The sequence below is a fragment of the Schistocerca cancellata genome, chromosome 7, assembly GCF_023864275.1.
Source record: "Schistocerca cancellata isolate TAMUIC-IGC-003103 chromosome 7, iqSchCanc2.1, whole genome shotgun sequence".
Classification (NCBI taxonomy): Eukaryota; Metazoa; Arthropoda; class Insecta; order Orthoptera; family Acrididae; genus Schistocerca; species Schistocerca cancellata.
In genome coordinates this window covers 375,360,121-375,377,283 of record NC_064632.1, presented here as the reverse complement: position 1 = coordinate 375,377,283, position 17,163 = coordinate 375,360,121, and the positions used below count along the sequence as shown (strand labels likewise).

At 37.2% G+C, this 17,163-nt stretch overlaps 1 protein-coding gene across 1 annotated transcript in view; it reads left to right on the top strand.

Moving 5' to 3' along the window:
* LOC126092784 (signal-induced proliferation-associated 1-like protein 1) overlaps window positions 1-16,430 on the top strand; it is a 175,578-nt gene extending 159,148 nt beyond the window's left edge. Inside the window, exons 20-22 of the mRNA XM_049908511.1 lie at window positions 315-520; window positions 1,544-1,825; window positions 13,567-16,430. Coding sequence (XP_049764468.1) covers window positions 315-520; window positions 1,544-1,825; window positions 13,567-13,771 — 693 coding nt within the window. The 3' untranslated portion in view covers window positions 13,772-16,430. The remainder of the gene's footprint in view (window positions 1-314; window positions 521-1,543; window positions 1,826-13,566) is intronic.
* Window positions 16,431-17,163: the final 733 nt, after the last annotated feature.

The window sequence follows — 17,163 nt, the reverse complement described above, 5'->3', positions numbered from 1 at the left end:
TTTGAAAGCATGCAAATTTGAAAACACACTGAAGTCTTTGAAATGTATAAAAATTCCTACAGCACAATACATGGAAAAGTAGGCTAGTGTTAGCTTTTCACCTGTAGTTTTTCATTCCTTAGGTAATTGTATTTTTAAAATTATAAAAGTGAGAGATTTGAATATAATTTCGAAGTTTTGTCTCTCAACAAGTCTCAAATTGTTCCTTTTTTGGCCCCCAAGCAATTAGATGCTCCTTCAAAAATACTTTTTATTTCATACTGTGGTTTGTATTTTATGTTTCCTGTGCATTCATACTGCTTGTTGATGACCAGGAGAAGCTTTGTGTAAACAAAGCTGAGCCAGAATGTGAACGGGAACGAGAGAGAGATCGTGACCACAGTCGTGACAGAGACCGAGAACGTGAACGTGAAGTAATACTTACCACGGCAAGACCAGCTACAGTTATCTCGAATGCTAGTACGGCGTCAAGTCCAGCACCGACTGACAACAAGATCATTCCCCGCGATAGAGATGACAGGTATGCCCCGAGACAAAGACAAAAAGAATAGTAATAAAAAAATGTTTGTTTGTTAGACAAGTCTCTAACACAATAATAATAATAATAATAATAATAATAATAATAATAATAATAATATTTTGCAGTTAGATGATAAATATATGGTTCTCCATGAGTTTCTCTCATTGGAGAGCTAGTATTGCAATCTCTTAAGTGTGTTTATTTTGACATATGACATGTGAAATCTAGATTTGTAGCTAGTGAAACAAAAACTAGTGCTGGTTTGCCACATACTGTTGGTGGACAGTGATTGAATCTTGTAGGAACCAACAACAATCTTGAAATATGTCACCTTTGGTTAGTGTATATTTCTTCCATAGTTTTCTTTAGTGAATGTTAAAGATGGTGAAACATTTGTCTGTGAATTATCTGAAACACATCAGAGACATCAAATAAAGTCAGCCCCATTCTAAGCCCCCCCCCTCTCTCTCTCTCCCTCTCTCTCTCTCTCTCTCTCTCTCTCTCTCTCTCTCTCTCTCTCTCTCTCTCTCTCTCCCCCCACGCACCAGAACTTCTGCTTCAGGCTGCACAATATCCTTACGTTGCTATCTATTTCCACTCATGTCTTCAGTTTGTTCATTGAATGAACTACTGACATCTTACATAGTTACATGTTGTCCTGAAGGTAGCTGAAGCAATTTTACCATTGGACGGTTGCTGTACTGCTGGAAACTGGGGGTTCCATGGGTGCTTTAGAGGACATGAGAAGCATGTGAAAAACTCAAAATTTTCATGCAGTGTTCATTGTTTTTCTAAGCTGCACATTAGGTGACAACAATGTGTGAGAAACTGGCGAATGATATGTCTCTGATGCATTTTTTACTTTGTTTCCTCTTTGAAGCCACAAATTACACAAATTGTTGTAAAGAGTGCTTTGGCACATTAATGAAAGTGAGAAGGTGAAATTACTTTTTAATGTAATTAAAATGTATGTTGATTTTTCTCATGCTACTGTGTATGCCTTAATAGCTGTCATCATTGTAGCATTCCAGTGTATCGACGACAGATAACTGTCGGAGGAACAGTCAGCACTGGTAGTGGATCAAAAACGGAGCCCCTGTCGCTACCACTGCCAGATGCCCGTCAGATGGACTGGCCGAGTCTAGTAGATACAGCAACAAGGGCCATGCTGCATTTGCCACCTTCAGAAGGTGGTGTAGGAGTAGGGGTTGGTGCCGGTGCAGAACTACAAGCAGCCCGCAATGGTGAGAGCCTTGGGCATTGGGTGGATGATGTAGCAGAAAGACTTGGCCTAGACAGTGTGAGGTTTGTATTCAAAAAGATATTACAGCTTCTTAGTAATGTAAATAAACAATAGACAATTAATGTATTGACAAATAAACAATTAATTGATATAGATTGATTAAATAAGTTTGCGCTAGACAAATGCCAGCACTGGTGGGGCAGTTGTCCCAAGTGGCACAAAATGCTGTGTGCCAAGAGCAATAACAAGTTTTTAGCATGCCCCCAGGGAATTACGTTGGGACATTTGTTGCGTGTGTTGCGTATTAGTGATGTAGTAGACATTAACTACTTCAGATTTCTTGCCGATGTTGACGCGCGCGCGCGCCTACACACACACACACACACACACACACACACACACACACACACACACACACACAGAGAGAGAGAGAGAGAGAGAGAGAGAGAGAGAGAGAGAGAGGGGGGGGGGGGGGCTCCTACTTCTAGCAGAAGAGTTAATGGGGAAGGAAGAGGGATGAAGGAAAAGGACTAGAGAGGTTTAGGAAAAAGGGTACAGTTCAGAAAATTTGCCCAGAACGCCAGGTAAGGGGAGACTTCTGGACAGAATGAGAAGGAAAGGCTGATAGTTGTGGACTGCACCAGATGAGATTTGAAAACCTGAGATCTTACAGGTGGGAAACAGGGTAATATGCAAGACAGACAGTACTACTAAAACATTTTGCATGAGTTAATAAGACTGAAAAGCTAAGTGCATTGTTTGTAACGCAGGTGGGAGGGGGGGACAGCGAAAAATAGACAGGTCAGGAAACGACAGGTACAAAAGTAAAATGTAGTGAAGAAAGGAGTAGTTACTGTGATGAAATGATGAGGCAGAAGGAATTAATGTAAATTAAGGCCAGGTGGGTGGCGAGAACCAAGGACATGTTATAGTGCTACTTCCCACATGTGAAGTTCTGAGAAACTAGTGTCTGCGGAAAAAAATCAAGATAGCGCATGTAGTGAAACAGGCACCAAGGTCATGAGGGTAATGTTGTAGAGCGTGCTCTGCAGCGGGATATTGTGTGTTGCCTATATACACCCTTTGCCTATGCCTGTTCAGCCTCTGTGTGGTAGTCATGCTGATGTAAAAGGCCTAATAGTGTTTACATAACAGCTGTTATAAGATGTGTCGTTTCAGAGGTGGCTCTCCCTTTGAGTCCACAGCTCGTGATCTCACGGATGCATTCTCGCGGATGCATTCTTGCTTCCCGAGCACTGGGTCCCAGGTTCGATTCCCAGTGGGTAAGGGATTTTCACCTGGCTGGAGGTGACTGGGTGTTTGTGTTGTCCTCATTGTTTCCTCATCATTCATGAAGGTGGTGAGATTGGGTTGAGCAAAGGTTGGGGATTTGTACGGGTGCAGTTAACCTCGCAGTTGAGCGTCCTCCATCATCATCATCATCATCATCATCATCATCATCTCCCTTTGATAGTGGTGTATGTTTTTTTGCCAGTTACAGGGCTGGTATAGGTGATGGTCGGAGGATGTATAGGACGAGTCTTGCAGCAGGGATGGTCACAGTGGTAGGAGCCATAGGGTAGGGAGATAGGTGCACAAGGAGAATAGGGTCTGACAAGGATATTGTGGAGATCGGGAGGGCGACAAAAATCTATTCTGGGTGTAGTGGGCAGATTCTCACACAGAATTGATGTCATTTCAGGGCATGATTTTAGGAAGTTAACAGCTTTCAAATCTAGAGATATTCTTCAGATGCCTTTATATTGCCCCTGTAGGGATAGAATAATGACAGTGATATAGGTAAAATAAAGGAAAAGCAACCACTCAGCTATAGTGGATTGATACGTGGATCACAGAAACACATAACAGAAAACAGCATTCACAATAGCTTTTGAGCACTAGTTCTTTCACTAGCAACACAACACGCAAACACACACTCCCGTAGCCATGACAATGCCCTACTACTTACCACCTAGAGGGGACTGAGAAGGTATAGATATGGTGCCAACAGGGAATGTGATTGGGGTGTACATGTGAATATTGTAATTACATGTTTAAAAATGACTGACAAGATATGAAAATGTAACAATAAATATGAAATCAATAAATTAACTCTGTCAAATGAACTTAAAAACATTGAGAAATGTGAACAAAAGCTACACCATTAATGAATAAATAGCACTCAGATTGTGAATACTAACACTGAGAGTTACTGAATGCTTTGAGGACAAAAGTTTTACTCTGCAGATAAGCAAGAGTAGACTATTAGGGTTTAAGGGGCTCCGGAACGCCCTATACTTGCAATGTTAAAATAACGCTTATAAATTACATCTTTCCTCACAAAGTATTTGAGGTAAGAAGTTGAACTTTTTACAGATTATTTATTGGAATATGGGCTACAACTTAACACAGGGATTTTACAAAATTTTAGTTCAGTTATTAAAGATGATTTTTTTTCAATTGTAATGAAAATTCACAACATTTTTTTGCAATTTTTTATTTATATATTCAAAAATATACAGTTTTTTGGAAAAAGGCTGTGTTAAATTATGCAGAAGGTACTGTGTAACATTTACTGAAAGTTTGAAACAAATATGCTTGGAAGATCCTTAGAAAACATGTAATTAGTATGAGAAAATAAAAGTTTTGGGAATCGAGCGACAAAGATTGGATTAACTTTTTAGTGCATTCCAGGTCCATAGGAAGGATTATCTTCATCCTCTGCAAACTCCTCCTCCAGCTTCCTCTTGTTCCTCCTCCTGTTTACTCTTGCTTGTATTTCTAGACTCTTTACAGCCCTGTCTGCAGCCCGAAGGCGTTCCTTGTCTAAAGCAAACATCGCTCGTACCATGTTAGAACCTATCTTCATTCCCATATTTCTAAATACCTTGCACCTTACAATGTTGCCATCATTGAAAGTCGGAACAGCATCATACACACCAAAGTGAAGTGTTTCTATTCCAACAAATACAGTCTTGGGGATTCTCGACCATATAACACTATTTACACTTTCATTGGGGTTTTGAGTTTTTCCGTGAATACACTTTTTCAACAGTTCAGGTGCTGCTAAGTCTCTGAAAATAGGTTTTATCACCTCCATTATTGCATGAGGCAGACTATACTTATGAGTGTACACTTCACCAGTTAGCAATCCTTTGTTATATTTACACCAACTGTCTTCTTCTTTGGGACACAAGCTATGTTGGGGATTTTCATCGGTTGAAGAAGTATGAAAAAAAAGAGCCCAAACAGCCTTCTTCATTTCGTCGACACTTTGTGTATTTTGCCTAATAGCCATTCCATAATAGTTCTGTATTTTGTCAGTTACACTGTCAGTTAACCTTCCCTTCCCATCCAACCCTTTACCATCACTGAGTTTTTTCGAGATAACGACAGAGTAAATAAACATGAAACAATCGACAATCACACCAGCGATATATATTGAACCATCACAGGTTAGCCACAACACATACTTTATCTCACATCACTAAAATGTACCTGATGAACACGGACGTTAATAACACCATTTGACAGCAGTTTAACAGCGCCACAGTGGGTCACGCCCATGTAGAACACATTTCAAAAAAAATTTAAAAATAGTTGTAGTCTTCGGAATTGAATAAATTATATATCTATTAAAAGGTAATAGTCTGCAGATTCAGAAAACGCAAAAAAGTAAAAATTGAACTTTTCATGATTTTGAGCCTTTCTGGAGCCCCTTAAATTCTGTTGACTGGAGTCAGTGGGATGACTGACTAATAGGTGGATATGTTGGTGTATTTGTTGTGGTCTGTATTAAATTCATAAACAAAGTTGAAACTATTAATGAAATCCAAACTTCATGATCATGCATAAAAGAGAAATGTGAACCATAAAACACCTTTGGGTTCAACCTGCTGTTATTAACCTTGTCTATATGAAATATGTTTGTGCTCCAGTTTGGAGAAAGCAACCAGCTGTCACACTTTTCTTGATGAGACACTCTCCAAGCACTATAGTTTACCAAATTTTGAAGGTCAGATTAGCAATGACTTCTTACATAAAGATGAAAAATTCATTACCAAGCCATTATGAGACTCAAAGGAATCTTTTTCTAGCAGATAATTACCTAAAAATCATTTGATAGGCTATGTGGCAAAGGAAACTTTCAAAACTGAAAATGTTGGTTCTTAATTGTTTTACTGAAAGTAAAATGCTTACCAAGAAACTAATTTTTTCCCCCCTCAGTCACATCATATATTACCAAATCCCTCAGTATTTCACTCTACACTTTCCTTCCATATGACACACATGAAGCTCGAAAAATAGCTGTGACTGATGGTTGCTGGCTGCCATTTTAATTCACTGAAGCATGTAGTACATTATTATAATTAAATTATACAATGTAAAACTTTTGAGTCCTGTTTAAAACTGTGATTATTCTGTATTAATTTACAGGAGTGGTGCAATTCAGATTCTTGTTATGGCATTCTTTACATAGTTTTTCTACATCAGTTAGTGATTGATGGTATATTTCTTTCAGTTCATGTATGGCACTTTTTTTTCACGTAGCTGCTCATTAGTGTCTGTGTTCTGTCTCTCAATGTAAACAGTAAGTTTACTTCATGCTGACTTATTTCCTGTGTATTGCTCTGTTCTACTTATCCTTTCCACTTTTTCATCTTTGTTTGCTGGAGGAGGAACTTCTAATTTGATGTTCTACATGTTACAAACTTATCCTGTATTTATTAAATTATAAAATGCGACTTTTTCCCAGATTCATCATTTGAAAACTACAGTGTCCTCTTATATTCAAGTATTAAACTATTGCTGCTGAGGTAAACATTTTTACATTGGTTAATAGTGTCGTCTTACTGGCTATTGAGATAAAGTGCAGATTTATTTTGAAGAATTCAGAAGGGTGGGTAGGGCAAGTGATGATTGTGCTTAGACAGATTTGAGATTTCATTATATACTGAAGTGTTCAATACAGTATTGACTTTGCTCAGTCAGTCACAGGACCTCTGACTTGTGCGGTGCTGGTGCAAGTGATATGTTAGAAACTATGAACTATTCACCACAACAGTCTTGATCTGTTTAAAATCTGACATTTCGTAAAACACCGGAGGACATGGCATTAAATTCTATCATATTACAGACTCTAATTGTATTTGAACAGGTTTGTAATAAAAGTTGTCTTATTTGTATGGATACTGTATGCAAACATTTATGGTGCTTTTTAAGTAAAGGTAAGATGACAGTGTTGTCCTTCAAAAAACATTGTTTGATTCTGAATGCAAGTAAATATTTTATTTGGTTATGAGATACCATAATTATTTAACAAGTGGGTTGCAAATGAGAAATTTGGTTGGTGTTCACGTATTAGAAAAGTGATTAAAAATGTTCGCGCTTTTAATCAGCTTCAGAATGAGATGGTGAATATACATGAACCAAGAAAGAAAATTGATCCAGAATGAAATGTCTAAAAAATGAAATAAGTTATATTCGTCTGACTGTAATTGTTATCTCAAAAATAAATTACAGTAGCAAGACCCATCATAGAGGTAGTATTAACAGATGTCACTAGATCAAGGGATGAGTGAAAGTGAGACTTTTTACTGAATTACAGTTGTGATCTTTTATTTGTTTATTAGCTGGTGATGTTACATATGACATGTATCCTAGAAGATATTGCAGTCTGTGTTTCACAACTGTTAAAACACAACACTCTGGGAAGGAAGAGTTAGAGGGGCAACGAGAACACTAGCTTCGCTGAGAACTAGGTTGAGTGCGGGAAGGGGAGTGGTGAGCAGGCAGCAAGTTACATTGTGTTGACGACTATGGGATCAATACTGTGTACTCTGGCTTTTTATGAACTTCTACCTTGTTTAAACAGCAGTTTGGCTGAATCAATTTGAATTAATTTTAAATTTGGACAAATACACAACAGCAATACGTATTTCTAGAGGAAGCAGTAAGTCTAGACAGGGGCCAGTGGCATACTTCCATGTTTCCTGCGGCAGTGTTGTCGATGCTCACCGCAAGGTATGAGTGGGAACGAAAGTGTGTGTATCAGCTGCTGGTTCTACACAGCCAAAGAGAGAGTGGCAGGCAGATGATATGTTTGGAACAATGTACCATTCTAAAATCAGTATAGAAGTGAAATCTGTTACGTTCTCAGCAAAAAAACCAGCTGCAACCTCAGGTTCTACTGTAACCACAGCCTCAGAAACTGCAACATACTCCGAAGAAACTGTGAAATATTTGTGGCAACATAGATAAACATTTCACAGCTGTGCTATTAGGAGGAGGGTGGTGGTAATTAAAGATGGTGATACCAGAGTTGACGAACTTAGAACCCAAAAAAAGTTACTGAAGATAAAAATCAATGTGAACCACATCTTTTTGTTTATTTTATTTCTCCTTGTATTATCAAAATGTGGACTGTCGCTAAATGACCTAAGTTTAAAATTAAACAACGGAAACTCCAGGTAGGAATACTAACAACGTAGTATCCTGGTAGATTGCCACTTACCATAAATAAGCACACATTAAGTTACAGACAGACACAGTTAAAAGACGCTTAAGTTGAAAATAAGCCTTACTTACAGGATCGTCTTACTTGGAGAAATTACAGTTTTTGTATTCACGGTGTGCTGAAGCCTCTATGAAGTTGATGAATAACATTGTTTTTATGTAGATAAGAAAAGGCTGCTTGTTGTGTTGTCTACTAGGCTTTTACCTGCAGCTTTGCATATTTGCACATATTTTACTTACACTGCATTTACTTTTCTGATTTTCTGTTTCACACAGTAAAAGACTTCAGAGAGGACGTTAAATTTATCTGTGGTACTCAACTGTATGGCTTGACCTATGGTTGTGAAACACGCCAAAATTGTTGACTCACTGTAGTGCACATTCTCGTGACCTGGTTGACACACTGAGCAGCACAATAAGAGGCAAATTGCATTTCATATTTTAAACATCTTCCAAGGAATTAAATATATGAAACAAAAACCAACATTTTCTAACTCTTTGTACAACTTAAGTGCAAAATCCTACTTCTTTAACGATACGACTTACTTGAGATTGTCAGCCAACTTTCCTTGCTGGTTAGCTTGCTGCTGCAACATCCTTTTCTCTTCTCCGAAGTATATCTGCTAGGAACAGAAATTTCTCAAGACTCTTTCTACTTATAAAAATAAGCAGACATAAGCAGTTTCACTTCATTTCACAACGTATATTTGAACATCAAACTTTTACAAAACTCATTCTCCACATAAACACACTATCAAGTAAGTCACTTCTTGTGTTCAAAGGTTATAAACAGAGTTTATTTACACATAAGAAAGTGTTGGCTTAAAAGCCAAGTCCATTCTCATTCTGCATTTAAACACGTCTTATCGTCTCCATGCCCTAAACGAAGTAAGTCTCTTTCCAACTCCATTGTTCTTTTTTTTCACTACAATCATCAAAGTTACAGAACAGCACTGAATACATAAACATTCCTTGTTCTTTCACAACAGCTTCCATGGCGTGACTGCCAAACACTTGTCAGTGCCATCCAACCACTGTGTCTACAATTGTCTCATGATAAACTTCAAACCTGCACACACAGACAGGTGATGCGCAGTAAATAGGCTCTCTCACACTTATATTTAAAATGCTGTGTGTTCGAGATGGTATAAGGCCAAGTGGTTCTAGAATTTATGCGGAAATTCTTGAAACACTACAAGGTCATTTAAGAACATTTTTACATATTGCCCCCTTCTCATCCCCATCCATAGTGGTAGTAGGGATATCTCATTCCCGCAGTACTTCTATGCAAAAATGAATCTCGTTGTATACATATTATGTTGAAAATGCTTCAAGCATCCCTGAGTTACCGTATGCTTTTGTCACCCTTTCACAAACACCCCGACCCTCACCCTCACCTTCCCGCCAAAGTGGTGCGATGGGTGGCTTAGCATTACATCAATTTTTTTCCCAGGTTGTGAGTTTTATTAAATATTTTTACACATCAGGGCTTCTTATCCCCACCCACGAGTATACGGGTGGCAAGTAAGGCTGTATTACTCATACAGTATACAAATAATGAGCCCTATATATATGTAAAATGTGGTTGAAATTCATCGACATTGCTATGTTATGCTTCTGTTTATGCTCCCATGCCCAACCTTATGGAAGGTACGTACTTCTTATTCACACTGGGCTTTTTTCCAAATTGTAAATGATATGTGCACCAAGTTACATCGAAATAGATCCAGAGGTTTATAAGGAAATGAGGCGTGTTCGCCCCCCCCTCCACACACACACACACACACACACACACACACACACACACACACACACACACACACACACACACACACAGACACAGACACAGACACAGACACCATATATTATTATGTATTAATGTATTGTATGAATATGAATATCAAGAGCTCAGATGGAAACCCAGTTCTAAGCAAAGAAGGGAAAGCAGAAAGGTGGAAGGACTATATGGAGGATCTATACAAGGGCGATGTACTCGAGGACAATATTATGGAAATGGAAGAGGATGAAGATGAAGATGAAATGGGAGATACGATACTGCGTGAAGAGTTTGACAGAGCACTGAAAGAGCTGAGTCAAAACAGCCCCCGGGAGTAGACAACATTCCATTAGAACTACTGAAAGCCTTGGGAGAGCCAGTCCTGACAAAACTCTACCATCTGGTGAGCAAGATGTATGAGACAGGCGAAATACCCTCAGACTTCAAGAAGAATGTAATAATTCCATTCCCAAAGAAAGCAGGTGTTGACAGATGTGAAAATTACTGAACTATCAGTTTAATAAGCCACAGCTGCAAAATACTAACGCAAATTATTTACAGACGAATGGAAAAACTGGTAGAAGCAGACTGCGGGGAAGATCAGTTTGGATTCCGTAGAAATGTTGGAACATAGAAATGTTGGAACACGTGAGGCAGTACTGACCCTACGACTTATATTAGAAGCTAGATTAGGAAAGGCAAACCTACATTTCTAGCATTTGTAGACTTAGAGAAAGCATTTGACAATGTTGATTGGAATACTCTCTTTCAAATTCTGAAGGTGGCAGGGGTAAAATACAGGGAGTGAAAGGCTGTTTACAATTTGTACAGAAACCAGATGGCAGTTATAAGAGTCGAGGGACTTGAAAGGGAAGCAGTGGTTGGGAAGGGAGTGAGACAGGATTGTAGCCTATCCCCGATGTTGTTCAATCTGTATATTGAGCAAGGAATAAAGGAAACAAAAGAAAAATTGGGAGTTGGAATTAAAATACATGGAGAAGAAAAAAAACTTTGAGGTTCGCCGATGACATTGTAATTCTGTCAGACAGCAAAGGACCTGGAAGAGCAGTTGAACGGAATAGATAGTGTCATGAAAGGAGGATATAAGATGAACATCAACAAAAGCGAAACGAGGATAATGGAATGTAGTAGAATTGAGTCGGGTGATGCTGAGGGAATTAGATTAGGAAATGAGACACTTAAAGTAGTCAAGGAGTTTTGCTATTTGGGGATAAAAATAACTGATGATGGTCGAAGTAGAGAGGATATAAAATGTAGACTGACATTGGCAAGGAAAGCGTTTCTGAAGAAGAGAAATTTGTTAACATCGAGTATAGATTTAAATGTCAGGAAGTCGTTTCTGGAAGTATTTGTATGGAGTGTAGCCATGTATGGAAGTGAAACATGGACAATAGATAGTTTGGGCAAGAATGGAATAGAAGCCTTCAAAGTGTAGTGCTACCGAAGAATGCTGAAGATGAGGTGGGTAGATCACATAACTAATGAGGAGGTATTGAATAGAGTTGGGGAGAAGAGGAGTTTGTGGCACAACTTGGCAAGAAGAAGGAACCGGTTGGTAGGACATGTTGTGAGGCATCAAGGGATCACAAATTTAGCATTAGAGGGCAGTGTGGAGGGTAAAAATCGTAGAGGGAGACCAAGAGATGAATACACTAAGCAGATTCAGAAGGATGTAGGTTGCAGTAAGGATGTAGGTTGCAGTAAGTACTGGGTGATGAAGAAGCTTGCACAGGATAGAGTAGCATGGAGAGCTGCATCAAATCAGTCTCAGGACTGAAGACAACAACAACAACAACAACAACAACGTATTGTGTATCTTACGCAAGGCCTCTGAAGGTGGGCATGTAGCCCGATACTGGTTCAGCCAAAATAAAAACTAACTACACTGACACCAGTAGCCTTGCTTATGTGTATACAAATGCCATTCATCAGTAGCAGTAGAGTTGCTAGAGTATGGAAAGAGACTGTTTTTTACAAAATTTACTATAATGAATATTTACAAAACTTAAAATAGTGAATACATAATAGGAGAATTTGATAGATTCGTGTTATCACTTAGATCAGTGGACATGTAAATACTGATAAAAATATTGTATTTTGTGCATTAAAACAAGAATTTGTTGATGAATAGTCTGAGACATTAGTGTTGGTACTCACAGTGACTGAAGTAATACTGTGAAACAAGGAAACAGACGTATATTTTACAACAGAAAATAAGAGATTGTATTCATGCATACACAATGAGACATCTCAGTATAAAATTATCAGTGGAATAATGTCTCTGCGAGAGGTATTTGTTCAATTTTCTTTTGTATTTTGGTTTCTCATACTGGAGTAAGCTAATCATTTCTGCACAAAGATGAAGTTAATTTTGTTGCCGTGTAAATACTGCTTTTACCTTGTGTTGTTGTCCTACTGATGTGATATACAAGGGAGAAGGTATGACATATCACATCACTGTGAAAATCTGAAGTTTGGGTGCTGATACCTTCAATTGTCTCTTGGATTGACACCATAATGTGGACTGTCTTCTGTGCAGTTCTTGTTAGGGGCTGGCTACTCCAAAATATGTCACCATAAGACGACAATGCATGGGAGTTCCAAAGCAAGCAACTGTGACTATGTAATTGCACAAACTATACATGTAAGAACAATGGTCTTTTTGCCGGAGCCAGAATATGGCAGGACTAATTTAATTTGCTGTCTACATGTACACCTAAGAAGTTGGAAGAGTCTTTTTTTTTTATCATCCCCTACACTTGAAATTTATGCCCTTGTGTTTTATGTATATTACCAGTACTACCTGTTTTACTGACACAATGTGTACTAGCTACTATGTGTATTAAAGTTTTAATTATTTCATTTGTGCTATAAATTTTTTTGCCTCTTCTATTTTCATCTGTATTCTTTGACAGAGCTGTAAGGGCTCTGTGCACCATTCCTTACTGGGGGCACTTTTAGAGGATGACCTAAAATGGGCTTTTCTGTTCAACCTATTACATTTTACCATTTAAAACCAGAAAATGCATAGGTAATTAATGCAATATTTAATTTGTACTGGTTTTTCATAGCTAGTACACATTGTTTGTAGGAGGAGATTAATATATCCTGTGTTTAGGGCAAGTAATATTTACAAATCTTCATACAGTAAGATTTTAAGAACAGTATGGAAAGAACAGACAAACTCACTACAAAAGATGGCATTAAGCCATAGACAGGCATAATGAAAAAGAATGCTAAAAATATTCAGCGGCTGGATTAAATCCTTCATCAGGACTTGTTTGTCTGAAAGCTGAATATTTATAGCATTATTTTTCATTGTGCCTGTCTGTGACTCAATCCTCTAGGGTGAGCAGCAGTCCACCCTTCCCATATTGTTGTTATTCCATCCTGAATTTTCCATTATTTGATGTCACATTAAAGTTTCTCTTTTATTCCTTTATCAAATACATTTGACATAAAGATGAATTTATTGTGTCCTTTACGCAGAACTGGAAGTGCTGGTCGTCAGGGAAGATCAGTTCAGCAGGATCACAGACGTAGACTATCATTGGAAGATGAAGTTCGTAGACTTCGTGATGAAAATCGGAGACTGCGGGATGAAAATAGGAGGTTACAAGAGGAGTCACATGCAGCTGCACAACAGCTACGTCGCTTCACAGAGTGGTTTTTCCACACTCTAGAAAGACAGTAGCTTCATGTTGGAAATTTTCTTTAGCCAAATCAGATGTAGAGTGTGAAGTGAAGTGGCAGCTATTTGTGTTGTTTGTATGGCAGAGTTACAGCAGAAACTGTATTTTTTGTGAGGAGTATAAGAATATAACAGTTTGGTTACTGATAGGTATCAAGTAGTTGAACATGCTATACAGCAGTTGAATGGCCATTTTCAAATTCAGTTTACACACTAAAACATAAATGTGGGCCATGCAGTGACTTTTAATGCCTGTCATGTTATTTCAGAAGTATGATATATTTAAACATCTTGTGCATTTTCACCTCATTTAGTTACGAATTTCAATTGAATTTTTTCAACACAAATATATCAGCAGAAAGCTTAGGTATTGTGTCAGTTGTACTTTCAGTACTCAGATCTTCCAGCTATAGAACTGCCTATAAATTTACATCTTATTTCTGTATTTTCCTATTGAGATCTCTTACTGAAAATTAGAAATATAAAGTAACATTGAAATGTTTTGCATACATTTTATTGTAATTTAATAATTAGAATGATAGGTCTTTCACTGAATGACACACTGCACTAGATTTTAATTATATTACTTTGTTGGCAGCCCTCAATGAAATAAGGTGTTCATGTTAAAATACCTAAAATCATAAGATAAGCTGACTTAGGCGACTGCTGGTGTCATCATTTGGAACAACTGGCACACTGATATATGCCTTATATATTGTGATATGTGTAGATTGTTCACTGTTTGTGCAGGAATGAAGGTCTATCAGAAATGGATGCAGTAACATCACAGTTGTTTAAAAACATCTGACAGGTTTTACAGTACAGACATTGTTGTATCTCATTGTAAGTAGTTACCTTGAAGTTTTGCCTTTTTTGAGTAATTTTAAGCAGCTTTTTATCCATGAAAAATCTATCCTTATATGTATTGTTGTACTGTTTAATGATAATTTAAATTATTTCCACATAAAAAGAACCAAATTATGCAGAGTTCAAGAAAGGTAGGAAAAGACTGTTTACATTCATTAATCTCCTTGTTACAATATACGCACAAAATATCTAATGTGCATTAATTTACTGTTTAGGATCAGCAGTGCCTGAAAGGCGTGAACTGTGCTTGTCATGTGGATGGTATGAATCACTTTAAAGATACGAGAAAGTTAATGTGTGGATCATTGGGTGAAACAGTGATGCAAAGTCAGAATGATGTGTAACATTAGCCAAAGTAATCATATAGTCAGAAACAATGTGAATTTGATACTTTATTTTAATACTAAGTGTTTATTGATGGAAGTTCTTACATTTGCCGATACAAGGGAAGTAATGTATACATGTAACTCATCAGTGTATAAATAATTTCTTCAATAATTTTTGTAAAGAGGATGGAATACTGTTCATATATTTATTTTTGGATTGACAGCTTAGTAATTTATCAGACTGAACCATGTGGAGCAAAGCATTCTTCTAAAACAAACTTGTGAGGAAATTGCTTGAGATTGTCAATATATATGCAAGTTGCAAATAAGAAGTAAATATTTGTTTGTGGAAGAGTACTGGAATCCAGCTAGTATGTCATTTCATCTAAAATTGTTGGTGCCTTAATATGACAAGCTCTTTATATAAAATAAGCCATTATGTATATAGTGTATTATAAAATGTTACTCATGTGCAATTGTCAAATGTATCAATCGTTACATGAAAGTGTGATTCCCTTTATTGATTAATGTGTAAAGTGATAACATTAATTTAGTAATATTTTGCAGTATTATTGTAGGCAGAACATATTAAGTATTTATCTCAGTTACTGAAGAAGACATGTACAAATTTAATTATTCTAGTAGGATGTTGACCAGTGGAGCATTTGTTTGTATTATTCACCATTTAAACAATAACAGCACTTCTCATTCTCATTTTACAGTGTGTTATAAGAAGTCATAGTTTCACTGAAGTTACCAAATAGTTCTTGTTCATAATTTTTCCTAATAATATTCTACAAAGATAACTTGGAATGGGACCAGAACAATGTTTCACTGTATTCTTGGAATGAGTTTAAATTTTAGCTTCTGTCATATCCACTAGTATGTAGACTTTTCACAGAAAGCATTCCTTTTTGCATTAAGTGCTGTTTGTTTCTCAGTATTTTCATATTGAAACTTGTTGTGTGTTCCATTTAAGTAACGAGTAATGTATTTGAAGTGTGGCTATCTCATCTCCCTTAAAGTGGAGCCACTGTACTTGACATACTATATATCCTTCGTAAATTATTAGATCATAATTTCAAATAAATCAAGACTGATAGTGAAATATGGACAATTTACATCTGTTACCATTTACTAAAACTTCTAAAAGTGACAGTGTATAAATTATCTTCAGACTTACTTTCCTCATTTTACACTCCAGGTTATTGGTAATGATGTTGCAGATATTCCCAACTTAACATTAAGTTAGTGAACAAAATATTTGTATCTTCTCACTTTTTGTTCATTGCATCCACTCAACTCAGTCAATAATTGTAAGGAAATAAATTGAATTTCCTCAGATGCTTTTTTTTGCAAAAGACATGTACTGTACCTATGTGCATATTGAAAGTGCTGTTAATAGATTATTGACCAAACTGAAAAAGTTATACCAATGAGAAGTAAAGTGCTGTAAATATATGTTAATGACTCTGTAAAGTTGTGAATTTTCTTCCTGGTAAAAGAGAAATCATTATGAGCATTTTTGCTCAATTGTTCGAAATTCTAGCATTGTTTTTGTGCCTACTGACTTAAAATTGCAGAGCACATTTGCCATGTATGTGCATTACTTGCCAAAAGGAATGTGTGTGTGTGTGTGTGTGTGTGTGTGTGTGTGTGTAGAGAGCACATTTGCCATGTATGTGCATTACTTGCCAAAAGGAAGGTGTGTGTGTGTGTGTGTGTGTGTGTGTGTGTGTGTGTGTGTGTGTGTGTGTGTGTGTGTGTGTGGTAGTACATTGTATTTTGACTACTTATTACTCTGCAAAAATCGTAGAGGGAGACCAAGAGATGGGTACACTAAGCAGATTCAGAAGGATGTAGGTTGCAGTAAGTACTGGGAGATGAAGAAGCTTGCACAGGATAGAGTAGCATGGAGAGCTGCGTCAAACCAGTCTCGGGACTGAAGACGACAACAACTACTACTACTCTCCAAACTTCAGATTCCCAAGAATATGAATCTAGTAACCAGCTATTTTCAATAATAAATTGTGGGCTGCCCAGACTGACTTTAATTTTCAAGAGAATTTCCTTAATGTTGATGTAATAAAAGTGGTCATGGATTGTCAAATGCCAACACACAGATCCACAAAAAATCTTATAAAATTTCAATATCTACTTCTCCACTGACAGTGATAAAATATTGCTTAAAGTATTTCAATC